Genomic DNA, 21,689 nt, shown 5'->3' on the forward strand with positions numbered 1-21,689 from the left:
ATGGCAAGGAGGTTGATTGTGCTAGCTTAGGCCTCTCTACCTCTTCTTCTTCTTTTTTTTTTTTCCGAGATGGTGTCTCACTCTGTCTCGCCCAGGCTGGAGTGCAGTAGCATGGTCTTGGCTCACTGCAGCCTGTTCCTCCTGGTTTCAAGCAATTCTCCTATCTCAGCCTCCCTAGTAGCTGGGACTACAGGCGTGTGCCATCACACCCTGCTAATTTTGCATTTGTAATAGAGATGGGGTTACATCATGTTGGCCAGGCTGGTTTTGAACTCCTGACCTCAGGTGATCCACCTGCCTTGGCCTCCCAAAGTGCTGGGATTACAGGCATGAGCCACTGCGCCCAGCCATCTCTTCCTCTTCTTATAAAGTATAAAGCCACCAGTTTCATCTCCTGATAACCCATTAATCTACTAACCCATTAATCCATGAATGGGACTAGTGGCCCTCATGACCCAATCACCTCTTAAAGACCCTACCTCTCTCAATACTGTCTCATTTCAGATTAAGTTTCAACAAGAATTCTTGGTGGGGGCAACATTCAAACCATAGAAGTCAGTAAAATATCCTAAATATATCTCTTGGATATAGCACACACTTTGTTTTTTTACTCACAATACCTGCCCCAGCGATGAACTTAACTGAGGAATGAAGAATATTTTCCAGCAGTGTGGATGACCATTTGCAATTAAAAACTTTGTCACCAGATGGCGGAAGAGGGTTAAAATTCAGGGAGCTTAGGGTCTGAGTCGCGAAAATCAAGCACAATGTACTGTGAGAGCTTGTGAAACGTTCTAATAAGTTAAAATTATACATGTGTTAAAAATTAAAATGTGACAATTACAATGGTCTCTAAACTATTTTTCCAGAATATTTAAAACTTCCAGGAAAAACCTTAGTGGTGTCTTCAGCTCTCCCGCTTCTAGTCCCCAGTTAGTGCCATTTCTTACCCCCTGCAGTTAAGCCTAGCTTCCTAGTGCTTACCACGTCCTCTGCTGCCCCTTGATGGTTCTGCCAGGCTTCTCTGCCTTCCTTCTAACCTCACTGCTTTCAAAGGATATGAGCAAGTAGGTAAGTGGATGCATCCCTTGGAAATGCTTGGTGGCTGGAGGCCACCTCTCCGTCTTTGTAGTTGCGGATGACTTTATTGGTGGGAGTTCATCTGAGTGGGGCTGGCGGCAGTATTATGGAGCAGAACTTGTTCCAGGTGCTTCACATAACTCTAGCAATTGCCCTTTCACTGTGTCTGGGCGTAGCTAGAACCTGCTGCAGGGGTGAATGCTTGCTTCTCCAGGCTGGGCTGGTGCCAGTCTTGGCAACCTTGACCTTTATCCTCCCCCCTTTGAGCACCTATTCCTCTGCCGAGGATGGATCTGCCCCAGGAAGGATGTCTGTCTTTGCCTCTGTTTAGAAGGGCAGAGCTCTAACCTTGAGCTCTTCATCCCTTAAATAAACTGTGATCTTGGGCAAGCCATTCAACCCCTCTGGGCCTCAGGTTGGGCTTGGGGCCTGTCGCAGCAGGCAGTACTTTGTCATAAGCCCTGCATTACTATTAAAAGTAATGGCAAAAACCGCAATTACTTGTACCAATCTAATACAATGCAGAGAGGGGTGTGACTCGCCCTGGGGTTTTATTTGTGAGGGTGGAAGAGTGGAGGGAGAAGAAGGAATCTTGGGCCCCTCTTGCTGGGGTGGAATGGGCAAGGAAGGGTCTTGCCTTCTGAGAATGGAAAGGGAGTCAGAGAGCGGCTGAGCTCCTGGAAGCCCTGTTAGGACACCACCAAGTGACTAGAGTCAAGGGGAAACAGCAGAGATGACCTCTCCATGACATTTTAGACTAAAACGTGACCCCATTCATTAAAAACACCTGCAACAACAAAAAGTAAAATAAATGAAACGTGCGCCAGGGCCTGATCTGCAGCAGGTGCTGGTGGGACCCGCCGTGACGCCAAGGCGTCTGCGGTCGTTGTCGGCCCCCAGGCCTTCTGTAGGTTAAACCGCGTCCTCGCGACTATCCGATCAGATCCCTTCTATCACCCCGCAGAGCCTGGATTTTATCCGGTCCAGGGGGCCTTGTGGGCAGGAACCCAAGCCAGGACCAGTTATTTCCAATCCCCAAAGGCTTCCAGAAGGAGGCAGCTAGCTTCGAGCTGATATATTGATCGTGGACTGACGCTGTGGGGCTTTAAATGGGCCTGGGTCCGGGTGCGGGCTGCCCCTGGGCCAGTGAGCGCCGCGGGTCCCGCCCAGGTCCCGCGCGGGGAGCGCAGAGCACCGACGGCGGCCGTCGCAATCGGGAGTGGTTTAGGACCCGGGGGCGGCTTCCCTGCGCGAGTGTGGCACGCAGAAGTTGAGGCTGCGGGGCCGCGGGCAGTGGCAGTCAGGCCTCCCGGCTCTGTGCCACTTGCGGCCCGGCTCTCCTCCGCACCCCCACTCGCGCTGCGATGACGCGCTCATTGTTCAAGGGAAACTTTTGGGTAAGTCGCGGGGCCGACAGTGGATCGCGGGGCTCGGGACCCGGCCCGGGAGGGAGGCTAGCGCGGCGGGCGTTGGGGGCGCCCCAGCTCCGGCGCCACTAGGTGACCGCGCGACCGGGGGCTCGGCGGAGCTCGCGCGTGACGGGATCGGGGCCCCAGCCCCACTGCTCGAGGGGCAGACCTGGAGCGGACGCCGGGCTGCTGTTCGCTCTCTGTCCCGACCCGCTACCCTCCACGTGCCCGCGAGTCCCGGGGGCTCGGACTCCAGGGCCCACTCTCTGCCGCCCGCGCCCCCAGCAGCGCGTGCTCCTGAGGACGCAGAGAGCCGAGACACCTTAGAGTCAGGACATCAACTCCTCTCACAGGCGAAGCAGAGACCCTTAGGGAGGCGAGACCCGTCCGGGGAGAGTCGCTGCCGGCCCCTGGAGCTGAGCCGTGAGAGGATCTCGGGGGATCTGGTGTGGGGGCTTGTGAGCTTTACCAGGTTGACAGCAGCAGCTGCCCCCGGGATCGTCCTTTCCAGGAAACGTACAGCATAGAGGGCTTTCCTTTGCTGGAGCTTTCCCTGTTCGGCAGCCTTGTTTCCTGAGCCCCCTCCCCAGGCCATTGCCCCAGCCCTTCCGTCCAGGCCCCACAGCGGGGCTGATGGTGTGGGAGACCCTATAAGCTGGAGGGGGTACCCCAGCCCGGTAGGGCCAGCCCAGCCTGGAGGGAGCAGGTCTGCCTGTCTCCCTCCTCTGTCCAGTCCTCTTCCCTCTGTCCTCTCACTCCCCAGGTGCCCCTCAAGGTCCATGCCCCCTCATTCAGAGGAGCTGTCCTCATCCCTTTAAGACAGGAGCAGGAGGCCTCACACCTCAAAGTTTACCGCAGCTGCCAAGGGGCCCTGACTCCTTACTGGGGCTCCTGCTTCCCCCCCGTCCCCCCCATCCAGGTAGCTTCACGGCTGCCTGCTGCCTAGATGGTCCCTCTACCCCACGTAGGCTGCAGGGTAGAGAAACATGGCTGGGGACCTCAGGGACACAGTTTAGACTGTGCCTGTGAGTCCCTTCACTGGAGTTTGTGAGGTCCTCCTGGGGCACTACTCACCCTAGGGTGCAGGGTGGTGGCAGCCTCACAGAGGAACCAAGGGCACCACAGCTGGCTCTCACGGGAGGCCTGCGAGTTTTTCGTGTAGAATGGAAGACTGTGGGATCCCATGGCAGGCACTGTGGGAAAAAGGCTCTGTATAATACAAACTGGAGAATGAGATGTGGGCCCCAGAAATAAGGAAGTCAGCAGAGGAAATGGTTCGTGGAGACATAAGGAGAAGGAGGCAGACGTGATACTGACAGTATTTAGTTCAGGCACAGTGGCTCATGCCTGTAATCCCAGCACTTTGGGAGCCTGAGGTAGGAGGATTGCTTGAGGCCAGGAGTTCGAGACCACCCTGGGCAACATAGCGAGACTCTGCCTCTACAAAAAAATCTTAAAAATTAGCTGGGCATGGTGGTGCATGCCTGTAGATATAGTTACTTGGGAGGCTGAGGCAAGAGGATTGCTTGAGGCCAGGAGTTTGAGGTTGCAGTGAGCTATGATCACATCACTGCACTCCAGCCTGGACGACAGAGTGATTTGTGTTTGTCTCAAAAACAAACAAACAAACAAACCCAACCAAACAACACAATCCTCCGTATTTAGCCATAGTTGTAGCACTGGCAAGGCCAAGGCCAGGTGGGCGCTAAGCCCCTCCCCACCAGCCTCCACCCCTCAGCCCCATGCCAGGGATGCTGGATATGGGGAGGTCTTAGCGGAGAGGGTGACAGCGTGAAGACAGGGTTCCAGGCCACAGAGTTTGCAGTATTTTAATATCTTCACAGCCAGTATGAACATGTCAGTGAGTACTCTAATGTCTGGTGGGTGACATGCTGGGTTTGAGGCGCTGGTGGGATGGCCCCGCCCCTTGGGAAGATGTCCAGTTTTGAGAGCTTACCAAACAGCATGAAGCCTCTGAGGTGGGCTGCCCAGGCTTGAATCCAGTTCTGCCCCTTACTAGCTAGGTGACCCTGGGCAGCCTGCTTCCACCACCAAAATTTCAGTTTTTCCATACATAAAAATGGGGATAATAACAGTGTCTACTCCTTAGGACTGTTGAGAGGATTAAACTTGAGAGTTTAGTACAGTGCCTGACACACAGAGAGCACCTATAGTTGCCAGCTATTATTATCAGCAGCAGAGGTGACAAGTAAAAGAAGTGAGTGATGGTTATTCAAGGAGAAAGAATGAAGAGATCGGAAGTCCACAAAGAAGCACTCTTAGTGAACGCCTCTATTGATGGAGGAGGAGAAAGGGGACACAGAAATAGAGGAAGAGATGAAGGGATACAACCAGGAAAGAGCTATCACAGGCCCAAGAGAGGGACATTCCAAGGAAGGTGAGAGGACTGTGGTCAAACATGTTTGTACATGTTCCTGAAAAAGTATGAGTCAATACACACTTCATAAATGAATGTATTTAAATGCTTCGTGAAAATGTTTATTTAAAGAAACTTTCGATGAATCTGCTTCAAAAGGGAATAATCAGTGTTTAAAACTGGGATTGGAGCTGGCGTGCGCCTGTAGTCCCAGCTACTAAGGAGGCTGGGCAACATAGTGAGGCCCTGTCTCTAAAAATCATTTAAAAATAAATGAATAAAACTGGGATCAGCCCCAAATGAATTTGCCTGCTATTGGTACATACCGTGTGTTGTTTCTCTCCCATCCTTCCCTGTGTATACCTTCTTTGTGGCACTTTGGTTAAGCAGTGCTGTATAATTTCTCTTGGTTAACTTCGATTGTATCTTGTCAGAATAAGACAGTGACCATGGTTTCCAAAGATCCAGGGAAACAGCCAGGCCACGATGAGAAAAAATTCCAGTTTTTGGGACGATCAGACACCAGTGTCCTTCAGATACGGGTGTGCACGGGTGACAGTGGGACCTGTTCTGGAAGGGGTAGATGAAAGCAGTGTTCTCTCACCCCTGGGGATTTCCAGGCTTCTCACTTGGGTGTGAGGTCCAAATCGTCCCTGAACCTCCTGTAGATACTTATTTTTCCTGGGCCTTCCTGATTCCCAAGGTTCTTGGCATAGACCAGCTTCCTAGTTGCTGTTTCAGCAACCCTGTTCCTGTAGTGGGAGGGGCTTCTCTCTGCCTAGGATTGACTAGGGCGAGTCTTGGGGCTGTCTGAACTGGCTCACTGCCCTGCTGTCAACACAGGGCTGTCTCTCTCATCCAAACCTTTTACCAGATTGGAATCTTGTCATTCTGGAGGCTTAGCAGAGTTTGAACGGATGTTGCATCTGGCTTTGCTCAATGGCTTTTCTCTATCCAGTCATCTCTTGGTATCTGCAGGGGATTGGTTGTAGGACTCCCATGCAGGTACCAAAATTCATGGACATTCAAGTCCTTTCTTTTCTTTTTTCTTTTTCATATAGAGATTGGGTCTTGCTATGTTGGCCAGGCTGGTTTCAAACTCCTGGCCTTAAGCTATCCTCTTGCTTTTGCCTCCCGAAGTGCTGGGATAAGAGGTGTAAGCTGGCCAGGCGTGGTGGCTCACGCCTGTAATCCCAGCACTTTGGTAGGCCGAGGTGGGTGGATCACGAGGTCAGGAGATTGAGACCATCCAGCTAACACAGTGAAACCCCGTCTTTACTAAAAATACAAAAAAATTAGCCGGGCGTGGTGGTGGGCACCTGTAGTCCCAGCTACTCAGGAGGATGAGGCAGGAGAATGCTGTGAACTTGGGAGGCGGAGCTTGCAGTGAGCTGAGATCGTGCCACTGCACTCCAGCCTGGGCAACAGAGCGAGACTCCATCTCAAAAAAAAGAGGTGTAACACTATGCCTGGCCTCAAATTCTTTCTATAAAATGGTGTAGTATTTACATATAACCTACACACATCTTCCTGTATACTTTAAATATTCTCCAGATTGTTTATAATACCTAATACAATATTAATGCTATGTAAATAGTTGTTTACACTGTATTTTTATTTGCATTTTTTAATTGTTATATTGTTATTTTTTAATTTTTGGAATATTTTTCATCTGTGGTTGGTTGAATCCATGGATGCAGATATTGAGAACTGACTGTACAGTGCTCTAGATAAATATAGGAGGCTGCTTTTAAAAAAGAATAAAGAAAGAATACAGGTTAACACCACAGACTCTCCATGCTGACCCCATAGTGTATTTTGTACAATGTTTAGATTGTTGCTGTAATTTTTAAACACTCTCTAGGATTTTATGAAAAGAAAAACTTCAGACTAGTTAAATTTAGCAGAGTTTATCTGAGCAAAGAAACTATTCATGAATCAGGCAGCAGCCTGAACCAGTAAAGGTTCAGAGAGCTCCACAAGGCAAAAGTGGGCAGGCAATACTTACAGACAGAAAAAAGAGGTGATACAGAAATAGCCTGATTGGTTACAGCTGGGTGGTTGCCTTATTTGGACTTGACTGGGCAGTCTGCAGCCTGGGATTGGCTGAAAGCTCCCCTGTTATGGTTGGCAGAGACCCAGCTACTTGTTACAAGAATATACTCTTAGTTAGGTTACGGTTTGTTTACACACTAAGTTAGGTTGTGGCTTGCTATTTATGGAGGCAGCTTTAGGCCAAATTTTTTTTTTTTTTTGAGACAGAGTCTCACCCTGTCACCCAGGCTGGAGTCCAGTGGTGTGATCTCGGGTCACTGCAAGCTCTGCCTCCTGGGTTCACGCTATTCTCCTGCCTCAGCCTCCTGAGTAGCTGGGACTACAGGGGCCCGCCACCACGCCTGGCTAACTTTTTTGTATTTTTAGTAGAGACGGTGTTTCACCGTGTTAGTCAGGATGGTCTCGATCTCCTGACCTCGTGATCCGCCCGCCTTGGCCTCCCAAAGTGCTGGGATTACAGGCATGAGCCACCACACCCGGCCTAGGCCAAATTTAATTTGACAATCTGGTCCCCAGAAACACACCAGGAGGGCTGTTTCCTTTTGTCTTGCCTAGTGGCAAAAGGGAAGATAGAGTCATGAACAATTACCTGCTCTCCCATACATTCTTCGTAGAGCAGCCGGAGGGAGCTAGCTTTAAAATAATTGTCAAAAACCTTTTTTTTTTTTTTTTTTTTGAGATGGAGTTTCACTTTTGTTGCCCAGGCTGGAGTGCAGTTGCGAGATCTCGGCTCACTGCAACCTCTGCCTCCTGGGTACAAGCGATTCTTCTGCCTCAGCATCCTGAGTAGCTGGGATTACAGGCATGCGCCACCATGCCCGGCTAATTTTTTGTATTTTTGTAGAGACGGGGTTTTCACCATGTTGGGCAGGCTGGTCTGGAACTCCTGACTTCAGGTGATCCACCCACCTGGGCCTCCCGAAGTGCTGGGATTACAGGCGTGAGCCACCGCGCCCGGCCTGTTCCACCATTTTAAAGAACCTGTTCTGCTATGACTGGCTGGTGATCTTGCATGAGGAGAATATCATTAAGGATGGGCTCTGGCTTCTTTAGAAGCCCTATACTCAAGAAGGGGTGCAGCACAAAGCCCACACACGTGGGGCTCACCTTCTGGTGAGAGACCTTGTGACCAACGGAGAAAACATAGCAACTTGTTGAAGAGAGGAATTTCTTCTGCATTCCCCACGTAATCTCAGGCAGTTCAACTCAGCAAATGTCTATGTGAAGTCTGAATGGCCAGCCTTGTGGTAGCTGCTGTGGACTCACAGAGAGACAGACACACAACATCTCACCTCTAAGAGATTATTAGCTACTCAAGAAGATGAGTCTCAACATGAAATTTTAAAACAATAGTTTTAATTTAATTTAATTATTTATTTTTGAGACAGGGTCTTGCTCTGTCACTCAGGCTAGAGTGCAGTGGTGCGATCACGGCTCACTGCAGCCTCAAATTCCTCGGCTCAAGCAATCCTCCCAAGTAGCTGGGACTGCAGGCACATGCCACCACGCCTGGTTAATTTTCATATTTTTTGTAGAAACGCTGTTTCACCGTGTTGCCCAGGCTGGTCTCAAACTCCTGAGCTCAAGCAATCCGCCTGCCTTGGCTTCCCAAAGTGCTGGGATTACAGGCGTGAGCTACTGCACCTGGCCAATAGTGTTTAATATTAACATAAAATTAAGGTTATTAGAATATATATTATTAGTGATTTGGTACTTTCCCAACTTTTTTCCTCCATGCATAATTATAATCCTATAGTATCTGTACTATCTTGTATTCTACTGCTTTAATTAAAATATCGTAACTTTGGCTGGGCACAGTGGCTCATGCCTGTAATCCCAGCACTTTGGGAGGCCAAGGCAGGTGGATCACTTGAGATCAGGAGTTTGAGACCAGCCTGGCCAACATGATGAAATCTCGTCTCTACTAAAAAAATACAAAAATTGGCTGGGTGCGGTGGCTCACGCCTGTAATCCCAGCACTTTCAGAGGCTGAGGCAGGTGCATCACAAGGTCTGGAGTTCGAGACCAGCCTGGCAGATATGGTGAAACCCTGTCCCTACTAAAATTAGCCCGGTGTAGTGGTGGGTGCCTGTAGTCCCAGCTACTCGGGAGGCTGAGGCAGGAGAATCACTTGAACCTGGGAGGCGGAAGTTGCAGTGAGCCGAGATCGCGCCACCATACTCCAGCCTGGGCAACAGAGTGAGACTCCGTCTCAAAACAAACAAACAAACAAACAAACAAACAAACAAACAAAAACAAAAATTAGCTGGGCATGGTGGTGGGCACTTGTACTCAGCTACTTGGGGGACTGAGACAGGAGAATCATTTGAACCCAGGAGGCGGAGGTTGCAGGGAGCTGAGAGCGCACCACTGCTCTCCAGCCTGGGTGACAGAGCCAGACTACATTTCAAAATATATATATAACTTATTTTATATATTGCTATCTACTTTTCCTAACAATTATTTAGAAAAGTTTTGTGAGTGATACAACTATCCTGTCACTGTTTGGCATTTATGTAATTTCCAGAGTTTTCTTTTCTTTTCTTTTTTTTTTTTGAGACAGAGTTTCGTTCTTGTTGCCCAGGCTGAAGTGCAATGGCACGCCCTCGGCTCGCTGTAACCTCCGCCTCCTGGGTTCAAGTGATTCTCCTACCTCAGCCTCCCAAGTAGCTGGAATTACAGGCATGCGCCACCATGCCTGGCTAATTTTGTATTTTTAGTAGAGATGGGGTTTTTCCATGTTGGTCAGGCTGGTCTAGAACTCCTGACCTCAGGTGATCTGCCTGCCTCAGCCTCCCAAAGTGCTGGGATTACAGGCATAAGCCACCGCACCCAGCCCAGTGTTTTCTATAATAAAGAATGTGGTGCATGTCATTCATGTAAGGTATTTAAAATTTGGATTCTTTAAGTATCTATTTCTGGAAACTCAAGACAGAACTCATCATTGCCCAGTCATTTTACTATGTTTCTCTAATAAGATCACTCTTTCCCTTTCTGCAGTGATAATTTCATGCCTTTTCCACTCAGACCTCCACATCCCTCCCACATTCTCACTGTGTTTTGGTGATCTTGCCTCTACTCCATTAAGAAACCAGACAGCACACCTGTAATCCCAGCACTTTGGGAGGCCCAGTGGGGTGAATCACCTGAGGTCAGGAGTTGGAGACCAGCATGGCCAACATGGTGAAACTCCATCTTTACTAAAAAAAAAAAAAATACAAAAATTAGCCAGGTGTTGTGGTGGGTGCCTGTAGTCCCAGCTACTCGGGAGGCTGAGGCAGGAGAATCGCTTGAACTTGGGAGGGGGCGGTTGCAGTGAGCCGAGGTCACTCTGCTGCAGTCCAGCCTGGGCAACAGAGTGAGACTCTGTCTCAAAAAAAGAAAAAGAAAAAAGAAACCAGAGCAGCTGGTGAAAGCTCACTTACCTTCTGTATAAATAGGCTTCAGTTTGGCTGCAAGTAATAGAAAACCCCAAAACAACAGTGGCCTAGACAAGGAAGAGTTTTATTTCTCTCTCATCTACAAGCTCCTAATTGGTCATTCCAGGGCTGGCATGGCTGCCCTTGGGGTGAGGACCCACACTCCTGTCTGCTTACTCCAGTGGTACCTGGTTCAATGCCTGGCACATGACAGATTCTCAGTAATACCTACTGAATGACTGAAAAAACCATTAACTAACGGGAGGACATTGAAAAACTTTTGATGTGTAGAACCAGGATGATTTCCTAAAGAGTGGGCATATTCTCAGTGTTCCCAATAGTATGTGAGGATGCTAGTTTCACTCTGTCAATCACAGCTATTGCCTTTTTTTCTGCTCATTTAACAAGCAAAACTTGGTGCCTTATTCAACTTTCATTTGCGTTTTTATCACCAGGGAGAGTGCACATTTGGTTATTTTCTTGTAATTCCTCTTTTACAAATGGTTTTGTTTTCTTCCTCATGCTTTGCTTGTAAATTTATGTGTATCTTAAAATATATATTCTTGTATATATATACGTGTGTGTGTGTGTGTGTGTGTGTGTGTGTGTGTGTGTGTAATTCACATGTTCTAACATCCAGTATAGGCATGACACAGTGAGAGGGAGTCCTCAGGCCCTCAAGCTTTTACATTGGACATTCCCGGGTTTGATTCCCAGTTTGGCTCCTTTCAAGACAAAGAATGTGTGTGCCCCTGTTTAAATTATTCAGCTTTCCTCAGCTTTGCCTTCTCATCTGTAAAATGATATATGTATATGGATTTTGAAAACACTTTATACAGTCAGGTTTATTGATCTAATGTTTTGTGATTTCTTCTATTACACATCAAGGTTTTCTGTAGTCCAAGTTTTACTCAACATGTGTCTTTTGATTGGGCGCTGTGGCTCATGCCTATAATCCTAGTAATTTGGGAGGCTGAGGTGGGAGAATTGCTTGAGTCCAGGAGTTCAAGACCAGCCTGGGCAACATAGTGAGACCCTGTCTCTACGAAAAAAAAATTTTTAAATTAGCAAGGCATGGTGGCCAGTACCTGCAGTCCCAGATAATCAGGAGGCTGAGGCAGAAGGATCACTTGAGTCCATGTGGTTGAAGCTGCAGTGAGCCATGATTGCACCACTGCACTGCAACCTGGATGACAGAGCAAGACTCTGTCTCACTAAAAATACTGTCTTTTAAGTATGAGGGCTTATGTATTCTGACATTCGCAGAAGTCAGAGACCTGTGTGGACCTGCAAAATGAGGAGAAGGTGGATTCCTGCCCTCAGGGTCCTACATTCTTCTTAAGGAAGCAAACAAAGAGGTAGGACACTAATGGGAAACAGACTGACCTACTCTCCTTCAGGCTAAAAAGAGTGGTTTACCTGCCAGGGCGGTGGCTCCTGCCTGTAATCCCAGCACTTTGGGAGGCCGAGCCGGGTGGATCACGAGGTCAGGAGATCGAGACCATCCTGGCTAACACGGTGAAACCCTATCTCTACTAAAAGTAGAAAAAAAATTAGCCAGGTGTGGTGGCCTATGCCTGTAGTCCCAGCTACTCAGGAGGAGAATAGCTTGAACCTGGGAGGCAGAGGTTGCAGTGAGCCGAGACTGCGCCACTGCACTCCGGCCTGGGTGACAGAGTGAGACTCCGTCTCAAAAAAAAAAAAAAAAAAAAAAAAAAAGTGGTTTACCAGGGAAAGATTCTTTTTCTTTTTATTTTTAGTAGAGATGGGGTTTCACCATGTTGGCCAGGCTGGTCTGGAACTCCTGACCTTACATGATCCACCCACCTCGGCCTCCTAAAGTGCTGGGATTACAGGCATGAGCCACCATGCCTGGCATACCAGGGCAAGATTCTGGGACAAGTCTTGCTGGGTGGGTGTGATAGGGTAGCAGTCCTTGAAGAGTGCTAAAATGGCACCAGGCATGCAACAAGATGGGGAAATCTTTGTTTTCAGAATACCTCTCACGGAGGGGATGGTGTGGCACAAGGCTGGAAGGCTGGAAGGAAGACTTGAATAAGCTGTTCAGGGTAGGGAGACTGAGAGCCCATCCCTATCTGAAGCACATGCCTTCTAACGGGCAGGAGCCTAACTAACTTCTGAGCTTAGTTTTGCTGAGTGAGGCATGCAAGCTGAACTGCCAGAGAAAGCAGTCTCCATGGTGTGTCCTCTTTACACTTGCCCTATAGTGCTTGGTCTCTGCTTCTATTTGAACTTTACTATTGAAAGAATAGCTGTTGGAAGTGATAGTTTCTTAAGTGGCCACAAATATTCGAAAACCCTAGAAATATGGGCATCTAAGTCCCTTCACTTCTCCAAACCCTGGTGGCCCCACCTCTTGGAATCTGCTCTGAGCCCTTATTATCAAATACAGATATTGTTTTCTCTGTCCCAGGAGATCCAGATCCTGCCCTACAAGGACTGAACTAGGGGTTCAAGAAGACCTAAGTTCTCAGGAATAAAAAGTATTGACTCAGGCCTTTGTCAGCGCTTCCGCAGATGGCCGGATCTGGGCACTGTTGATTTGTCCTGTGGGCTGTCTGTCCCAAGCTCAGGTTTCCTCATCTAGCTGTCCTATGTTAGTGCATAACTATTTAATCAGCGTTCTTGTCTAATTCCTGCCCATAAGAGTGGTTGACCTTTACTGTGACCAGCCACAGCCCAGGGCCACTGTCTTGGCTGGCAGGCCTCTCCCTAGCTGACACAGACTGGTATTGCTTTTCCCTGGGCAGCAAGGGCAGGAAGTTTGTGGATAAGGGACCTTGATGCTCCTGCCAGGTCTTCCGAATCTCCATCTCATCTGCTTCCTTTGACTTAGAGCTATTGTTTCTCAGTGCGAAGCAGCCTCATTTTGCTCATGATCTTCATATGTGATTTTTTTTTTTTTTTTGGTGAAATGGAGTCTCGCTCCATTGACCAGGCTGGAGTGCAGTGGTGCGATCTTGGCTCAGTGCAACCTCTGCCTCTCAGGTTCAAACGATTCTCCTGCCTTAGCCTCCCGAGTAGCTGGGATTACAGGCACGCACCACCATGCCTAGCTAATTTTTGTATTTTTAGTAGAGATGGGATTTCACCATGTTGGCCAGGTTGGTCTTGAACTCCTGACCTCAAGTAATCTGCCCACCTCGGCCTCCCAAAGTGTCGGGATTATAGGTGTGAGCTACCGCACCCAGCCTCGTGTATGATTTTTTTTATTAATGTGCATCTATTGGTGCATTCCCTCTTATCTGCCAACCACTGACCATTTCATCTCTGTTGTTTTATACATGTCATTGTCAATTAGTAATGTAATATTGATGTCAAGGATAGAGTACTATAGAGTACAAGGCACCTGCCTGTGAGCACGTGGCCCTTCCCTGCAGAAACTAAGCGGAAAAGCCCAAGGCCAAAGGGCTCAGCAAGTTATTATAGAAGCCTGTCTGCTCTCAGAGGGCAAAGAAACTAGTCCTCTGGGCGGAGCCTCACATGGGGAAGCTGGAAGCCTGGAAAGACCAGCACCCTCCCCTGCCACGTAAAGTTTGAGTGTACAAAGACTGCAGCCATTTAGAGGGAATTGTGATTGATTCTGAGAGAACAGAAAATGGAGAGGGCAAGGCCACCAGCCAATGGCAGCCACAGCCCTCCTACCCTTATTAGGAGTCATTTGGGGTCTACACGCTATTGTACTCAGACCAAATGAGTGACTTGACCAATGCCACCCAACTAACCACTCTGGACTTGAGCTTCCTGTTGTGCAGTGAGGATAATGATATCTGGCAAGCCCAATTTTAGGACTACAATGTGTTTCAAATGATAAAGTACATCATACTTGTGTTAAGGAGGTGGAATTGTGGGCAATGTGTTAGTATATCCACAGAATAGTATCTTTGCAGTTAAATTAATTTTTTAAAATTTAGATAATGAATGAAAATGATGAGTGGAAATCACTTTCAAAAATTTAAGGAATTGCAGTGAAATACCATAGTGAAATAGAGTCCCTAGTCACTAAAAATTATGATTTAAAACAAGCACCAGGGAAGATATTTGAAATATAATAATGTTATAAAGATATTTAAATGACGATTTAAAACAAACACTAGGAAAGACACTTGTAATATTAAGTTTAAAAGAAAGTTACTAAACAATTTGGAAAATAAGACCTCATTTTAATTTTTTTTATTTATTTATTTTTGAGACGGAGTTTCACTCTTGTTGCCCAGTCTGGAGTACAATGGTGCAATCTCAGCTCACTGCAACCTCTGCCTCCCAGATTCAAGCAATTCTTCTGCCTCAGCCTCCCTAGTGGCTGGGATTACAGGCATGCGCCATCATGCCCGGGTAATTTTTTTGTATTTTTAGTAGAGACGAGGTTTCAACATGTTGGTCAGGCTGTCTCAAACTCCTGACCTCAGGTGATCCACCCGCCTTGGCCTCCCAAGTGCTGGTATTACAGGTGTGAGCCACCACGCCCAGCCTAGACCTCATTTTTATTAAACAAAAAATGAAGACAGTCATATGTCACTAGGAAAATATATGAGGATTACATAGCAAATATTAACTATTGTTTTCTCTGGAATTTTAGGCAATTTGAAAAATATTATTTTCTTTTTATCTATACTTAAAATTTTTCAACAATAAAATAAGTACAACTTTTAAAATAAAGAAATAAGACCAGGCGTGGTGGCTCACGCCTGTAATCCCAGCACTTTGGGAAGCTGAGGCAGGCGGATCACTTGAGGTCAGGAGTTCCAGACCAGCCTGGCCAACAAGGTGAAACCATGTGTTTACTAAAAATACAAAAGTTAGCTGGGCGTGTTAGCAGGCACCTGTAATCCCAGCTATTTGGTAGGCTGAGGCAGGAGAATCACTTGACCCTGGAAGGCAGAAGTTGCAGTGAGCTGAGATCGTGCCACTCCATCCAGCCTGGGTGACAGAGTGAGACTCTGTCTTAAAAAAAAAAAAAAGACCGGCCTGGCCATCACGTTGAAACGCTGTCTCCATTAAAAATATGAAAATTAGCTGGGCATGGTGGTGCATGCCTGTAATCCCTGCTACTCAGGAGGCTGAGGCAGGAGAATCACTTGAACCTGAGAGGCGGAGGTTGCAGCGAGCCGAGATCGCACCATTGCACTCCAGCCTGGGTGACAGAGGGAGACCCTATCTCACAAAAAAAAAAAAAAAAAAAAAAGAATTAAGACGATTTTCCCCTAAAGTATTAAAAGAAGAGCAAGTATACTTGTTCAGACCATAGAAGACAAAAAATACTAAACCTGCAACTTGTACCCAAACCCAGATGGAAGTGGACCAGCCTCCCAGGCAGTGTCCAGGGTCCTGAGTCCTGGCCACCTGCCTGTGGCAAGGCCACAACCAGTCGCTTGAGGACACAGAGGGTCCCACCCCGCTGGTGACAGGACTTGCCTAATGACAATTATCTCGCAGCGAGACCTCTCCTCAGCACCCCTGCCTTTAAGCAGAGAGAACCGCCTATGGATTCCATTTTTCATTTTTATTGGTACCTTAAAAAACTAGGAATGTAGGGCCGGGTGCGGTGGCTCATGCATGTAATCCCAGCATTTTGGGAGGCCAAGGCGGATGGATCACGAGGTCAGGAGTTCAAGACCAGCTTGGCCAACATGGCGAAACCCCGTCTCTACTACGAATACAAAAAAAATAGCTGGGTGTGGTGGCGCACCCCTGTAGTCCCGGCTACTCAGGAGCCTGAGGCAGGAGAGTTGCTTGAACCCGGGAGGTGGAGGTTGCGCTGAGCCGAGATCGTGCTACTACACTCCAGCCTGGGTGACAGAGTGATACTCTGTCTCAGAAAAACAAAAAACACAAAAAAAACTAGGAATGTAACACATGCTTATTGTAAAATATCAAAACAATACAGATGTGTATGGGGTAAAAAACCATAAAAATCCCTCCCTTAGCCTTCAAATACCAACCTCCAGGGGTAAATTACTCATAGAGGATCTTTTCAGAGTCTTTTCCAGGAGTCTCCCATCCTATATAGGTAGGCAAGTGTAATTGTCTACATGAGATGTTGAAGAAGAGTACTTATTATCATGTGAAGGAATGGCAGGTTAGCAAGCCATCCCTTCCTCTGACCCAGAGTTTTGTATTTTTTTTAAAGCATAAAAACAGAAATTTTACCAGGTTTTTAAGATTATGGGTGATTTTTTTTTTTTTTTTTTTTAGACGGAGTCTCGCTCTGTCACCCAGGCTGGAGTGCAGTGGCACGATCTCTGCTCACTGCAAGCTCCGCCTCCTGGGTTCACGCCATTCTCCTGCCTCAGCCTCCCAAGTAGCTGGGACTACAGGCGCCTGCCACCACACCCGGCTAATTTTTTGTATTTTTTAGTAGAGACGGGGTTTCACTGTGTTAGCCAGGATGGTCTCGATCTCTTGACCTCGTGATCTGCCCGCCTCGGCCTCCCAAAGTGCTGGGATTACAGGCGTGAGCCACCATGCCCGGCCTATGGGTGATTTTTGATTTTTCTTTTTTGCTAATGTGTTCATCGTAGAACAATGAGATATTCTGTAAACTAAGAAAAAATAGTTTTGGCCAGGCACAGTGGGGCACACCTGTAATCCCAGTGTTTTGGGAGATGGAGGCGGGTGGATCACCTGAGGTCAGGAGTTTGAGACCAGCCTGGCCAACGTGGAGAAATCCCATCTCTACTAAAAATACAAAACAATTAGACAGGCGTGGTGGCGCTCGCCTGTAATCCTAGCTACTCGGGAGGCTGAGGCAGGAGAATCGCTTGAACCTGGGAGATGGAGGTTGCAGTGAGCTGAGACTGCACCATTGTACTCCAGCCTGAGTGACAAGAGCAAAACTCTGTCTCAAAAAAAAAAAAAAAAGAAAAAGAAAAAGAAAAGAAAAAAAAGTTTTAAATGTCTCCCGAGAAAGGTGGTGGTTAAGTCGTGTGCACCTTCATGTGACTGAGCAATCTTTTCTCTGAGGGAGGCCCCTGTGGAGGGAGGGAGGGGTCTCTGCTGAGTGGGAGGCAGGCAGAGCCAGGGCTAGGCTGAGGCACTTGCCTTGCACATAAAATTTAAGGGGGTGCCAAAAAATCCCTCAGTAGTTTTTTTCCTTTGAGATGGAGTCTTGTTCTGTCGCCCAGGCTGGAGTGCAATGCCCTGATCTCGGCTCACTGCAACCTCCGCCTCCCGGGTTCAAGCAGTTCTCCTGCCTCAGCCTCCCAAGTAGCTAGGATTACAGGTACCCAACACTGCACCCAGCTAATTTTTTTGTATTTTTAGTAGAGATGGAGTTTCACCATGTTGGCCAGGCTGGTCTTGAACTCCTGACCTCAAGTGATCTGCCCACCTCGGCCTCCCAAAGTGCTGGGATTACAGGTGTGAGCCACCGCATCTGGCCAAGATAAATTGTTCTTTAATGTAATATTTAAAAAAATCAAAGTTAATGAGAAAAACCCTTCGAGGAACAAAATATCAAAACTTTATTTCTTTAGAGACAGGGTCTCACTCTTTTGCCCAGGCTGGAGTGCAGTGGTGCAACCATACCTCACTGCAGCTTTGAACTCTTTGGCTCAAGCGAGCCTCCTGCCTCAGCCCCCAGAGTAGCTGAGACCACAGGTGTGCACCACCACGCTCTGCTATTTTAAATATTTCTTGTAGAGACAGAGTCTTGCTGTGTTGCCCACACTAGTCTCAAACTCCTGGTCTCAAACTGCTGGCCGCAAGCGATCCTCCCACCCAGGCCTCCCAAAGCACTGGGATTACAGGCATGAACCACCACGCCTGGCCCCTCAAAATTGTAAAGAAAGACAGAATTGAACTCTGCACATGCATGACCGTGCCTCATCCTAGTAGGGGCCCTGGAGGAGGGTGACGTTTTGGACTAATGGGCACTTTAAGGAAGCACAGGGCACAACAGAGGGAAGCATGGATTTGGGGTGGGCAGGAAAAGCCTGGAGAGGGGAGCTAGAGAACATAAGTGATGATCCATTTTGCAAAGGGAATTCCTACAGACTCCCAGACCAGCTAAGGGATCTACGTTGCCGAGGGACCACCTGGACATAAGAAGTGGAGCCAGCACAGATTCCCCATCTCCCAGCCCCTGCAGGGCTGTGGGAGCTGTGGGAAGCCCACCTCTGCTGTAGAGAGAGAAAGGAGAGGGCAAGTTTGTGCTTGGGGCTCCTATAGAAGCTGTGCTAGTGAGAAGATGCACCTGCAGTTCAGTTAGGTACTTACTAAACAAGAAAGATACAGTCTAAATATACTCGGTTTTCCCGTGGAGTAGAAGCTTGTTTGCCTGCTTTCTCTACCTTTTTTTTCCTTATTCTCTTTTAAAAGTGATTTTTCCAGTACACAAATGAGAGTCTAAAAGTAAATTGTAAAAATATGGATAACCTTTAGACTTTACTACTAATAAAAAAATCCAAATTATACAGTTTTACTTATTAAATTTAGCAAGTTTTAAAAAGTATATCAAGTGTCAGTACCTTTCACTGGGGGATGGTGCAGGAAATGAGCATTTAGTCACTGTAGGTAAGCTGTTAGAGTTATTTTGGAGAGGATTTGGCTGTGTGCATTATTAGCCTTAACAATCACAAATGTTGGCACTGGCTGGGCACAGTGGCTCATGCCTATAATCCTAGCACTTTGGGAGGCCGAGGCAGGCAGCTCGCTTGAGCCTAGGAGTTTGAGACCAACCTGGGCAACATCATGAAACCTCGACCAAAAAAATTCAAAATATTAGCTGGGCATGGTGGCACGTGCCTGCAGTCCCAGCTACTTGGGTGGCAGAGGTAGGAGGATCACTTGAGCCCAAGAAGGTCAGGGTTGCAGTGAGCTGTGATGATATCACTGCACTCCAGCCTGGGTAGCAAAGTGATACTATACAAAGTAACAAATTAACTATTAATAATTCCAGGGATTAGGATTTGGACATCTTTGGGGGAGGGTGTCATTATCTGCCTACCACATTAGGTGATTGGAGGGAGAGGCACTGGATGTGTATGAAGGACAGAGGGACCATAGAGGACTTCTCTGTGGAGATGACATTTGAATTGAGATGTGGTAAGGTCAAGCCAGCCTTCTGGATGGCTGGGGAAAGGGGAGAGATAACGGTGAGGCTGGAAAGGATCAGTGAGAGGAACAGAAAGACCAGTGCGACTTCAGTAGGAAGCAGGAACGGACCAAATTGCTGAAAATCAGTTGACAAGAGCCAATGTGCTGAAACGATCAAGTCACTAAAAACTAGTTTCTGTTAATTACCCACAAAGCTAAAATATGCTGTTGCCTCATTTTCAACAATTTTTAAAAATTAGTAGGTTTTTGGGAGGCTGAGGCGGGTGGATAACGAGGTCAGGAGTTCGAGACCAGCTTGACCAACGGTGAAGCCCCGTCTCTACTAAAAATACAAAAATTAGCTGGGCGTGGTGGCACGTGCCTGTAATCCCAGCTACTCAGGAGGCTGAGGCAGGAGAATCATTTGAACCCAGGAGGCAGAGGTTGCAGTGAGCCAAGATTGCGCCACTGCACTCCAACCTGGGCAACAGAGCAAGACTCTGTCTCAAAAAAAATTAAAAAAAAAATTAGTAGGTTTTATTATTTAGAGCGGTTTTAGGTTTACAGAAAACTTGAACTCAAGCCCAGATTTCCCATCTGTTCTCCCTATTTTTCCTATTATTAACATCTTGCATTAATGTGGTATATTTGTTACAATTATGCACCAATATGGATACATTATTATTCAGTGAAGCTCATGGTTTATATTAGGTGTAGCTCTTTGTGTCCCATGGGTTTTGACAAATGAATAATGTCATATATCCACCATTATTGTATCATGCAGAGTAGTTTCACTGCCCTAAAATTCCCCCGTGCTCCACTTTTTCATCCATCACTCTTCCCTTAAACCCCTGGCAACCAATGGTCTTTTTACAATCTCTATAGTTTTGCCTTTTCTAGAATGTCATATGTAGACATGGGCCACATAATGACATTTTGGTCAACAAGAGACTGCATATATGATGGTGGTCCCATAAAATAATAATGGAGCTGCTTTATACAGATGTACCATTTAAAAACATCCTCCGTACAAGTATTTTTACTATACCATTTCTGTTTAGATATGTTTAGATACATAATGCTCACCAGTGTGTTACAATTGCCTACAATATTCAACACAGCGACATGCTGTACAGGTTTGTAGCCTAGGAGCAATAGGCCATACCATATAGCCTCATTTTGTAGCAGGCTACACCATCTAGGTTTGTGTAACTACACTCTGTGATGTTCAAATAATGACAAAATCACCTAATGACGCATTTCTTACAATGTATCCCCATTGTTGAGTGACATATGACTGTAGCTGGAGTCATACAGTGTGTAGCCTTTTCGGACTGGCTTCTTTTACTTAGCGCTATGCATTTAAGATCCCCTCATGTCTTTTTGTGGCTTGATAGCTCATTTCTTCTTATCATTGATTAATGTTCCATTGTATGGATGTAGGAGTTTATCCACTCACCTATTGAAGGATCTTGGTCGCTTCCAATTTTTGGCAATTATGACTAGAGCTTCTATAAACATTTGTGTGCAGGTTTGTGTGGGTATAAGTTTTCAACTCAATTTAATTGAGGTTTAGTTTCAATGAATCAGACTTAATGGTCTGGCTGAGCTGAATGTCATTTTCACATGTGTTTCACATCAAGATGTTTGCATACTCTGCTGTGCTCAAAACTCATGCAAGATGTTCATTAGATCAAGCTGGGTAAAAAATCAGCAAGTTAGAGAAGGAGAAAAGGGATTGGACTTCGACGAACATGTACTGAAAGAAACACTTCCTGTAAGTCACTTCTAAAATCCTGACATTTAAGACTTGCTTAATTCTGAAATTTGAATATATAAAACATCCCCATTCCCATAAGTTATGGACCTGAACTAAACTGAACTTGGGCTGGCCTCAGTGAAATGGCAGTAGTGAAGTTAAAAATAAGCTTAATCTAAAACTTAATTTAAATGAAAACTTTGGAAAAAAACCTCAAGGACAACACAAAATGTCAATTTTATAAATAGTAAGTAGAAACAAGAGTCACATATTTCAAGGATTGGAGAAGGCTGACCCACTGAGACATGGAAGGTGAAAAGTTCTTGGAATAAACAATGGACACTTGTTGTTACTTGTCGGAGGCAAAGTTAATCAGTCTGATGTGTAAACTTGGAGATTACTTTTTTGTATTTATGTATTTTTGTTCATATGAGGAGTCTAAAGATTTTGGTCAACTTGCAATCTATGCTTGTTTGTTTTTTCATTTGTAAAAAGATGGAAATTAATGATATGATTGATCTCCAAGATGTACT

At 46.7% G+C, this 21,689-nt stretch overlaps 1 protein-coding gene across 2 annotated transcripts in view; it reads left to right on the forward strand.

The window, feature by feature from the left end:
• Positions 1 to 2,268: 2,268 nt before the first annotated feature.
• The window catches only part of PSTPIP2 (proline-serine-threonine phosphatase interacting protein 2), a 93,569-nt gene continuing 74,148 nt past the window's right edge, over positions 2,269 to 21,689 (forward strand). The window contains exon 1 of one of the 2 annotated variants that reach the window (XM_055233489.2): positions 2,269 to 2,477. In XM_055233489.2, coding sequence (XP_055089464.2) covers positions 2,445 to 2,477 — 33 coding nt within the window. In that variant the 5' untranslated portion in view covers positions 2,269 to 2,444. The remainder of the gene's footprint in view (positions 2,478 to 21,689) is intronic. The other variant, XM_063645210.1, reaches the window with a different exon arrangement.

Source organism: Symphalangus syndactylus, chromosome 1 (genome assembly GCF_028878055.3).
Source record: "Symphalangus syndactylus isolate Jambi chromosome 1, NHGRI_mSymSyn1-v2.1_pri, whole genome shotgun sequence".
Taxonomy (NCBI): Eukaryota; Metazoa; Chordata; class Mammalia; order Primates; family Hylobatidae; genus Symphalangus; species Symphalangus syndactylus.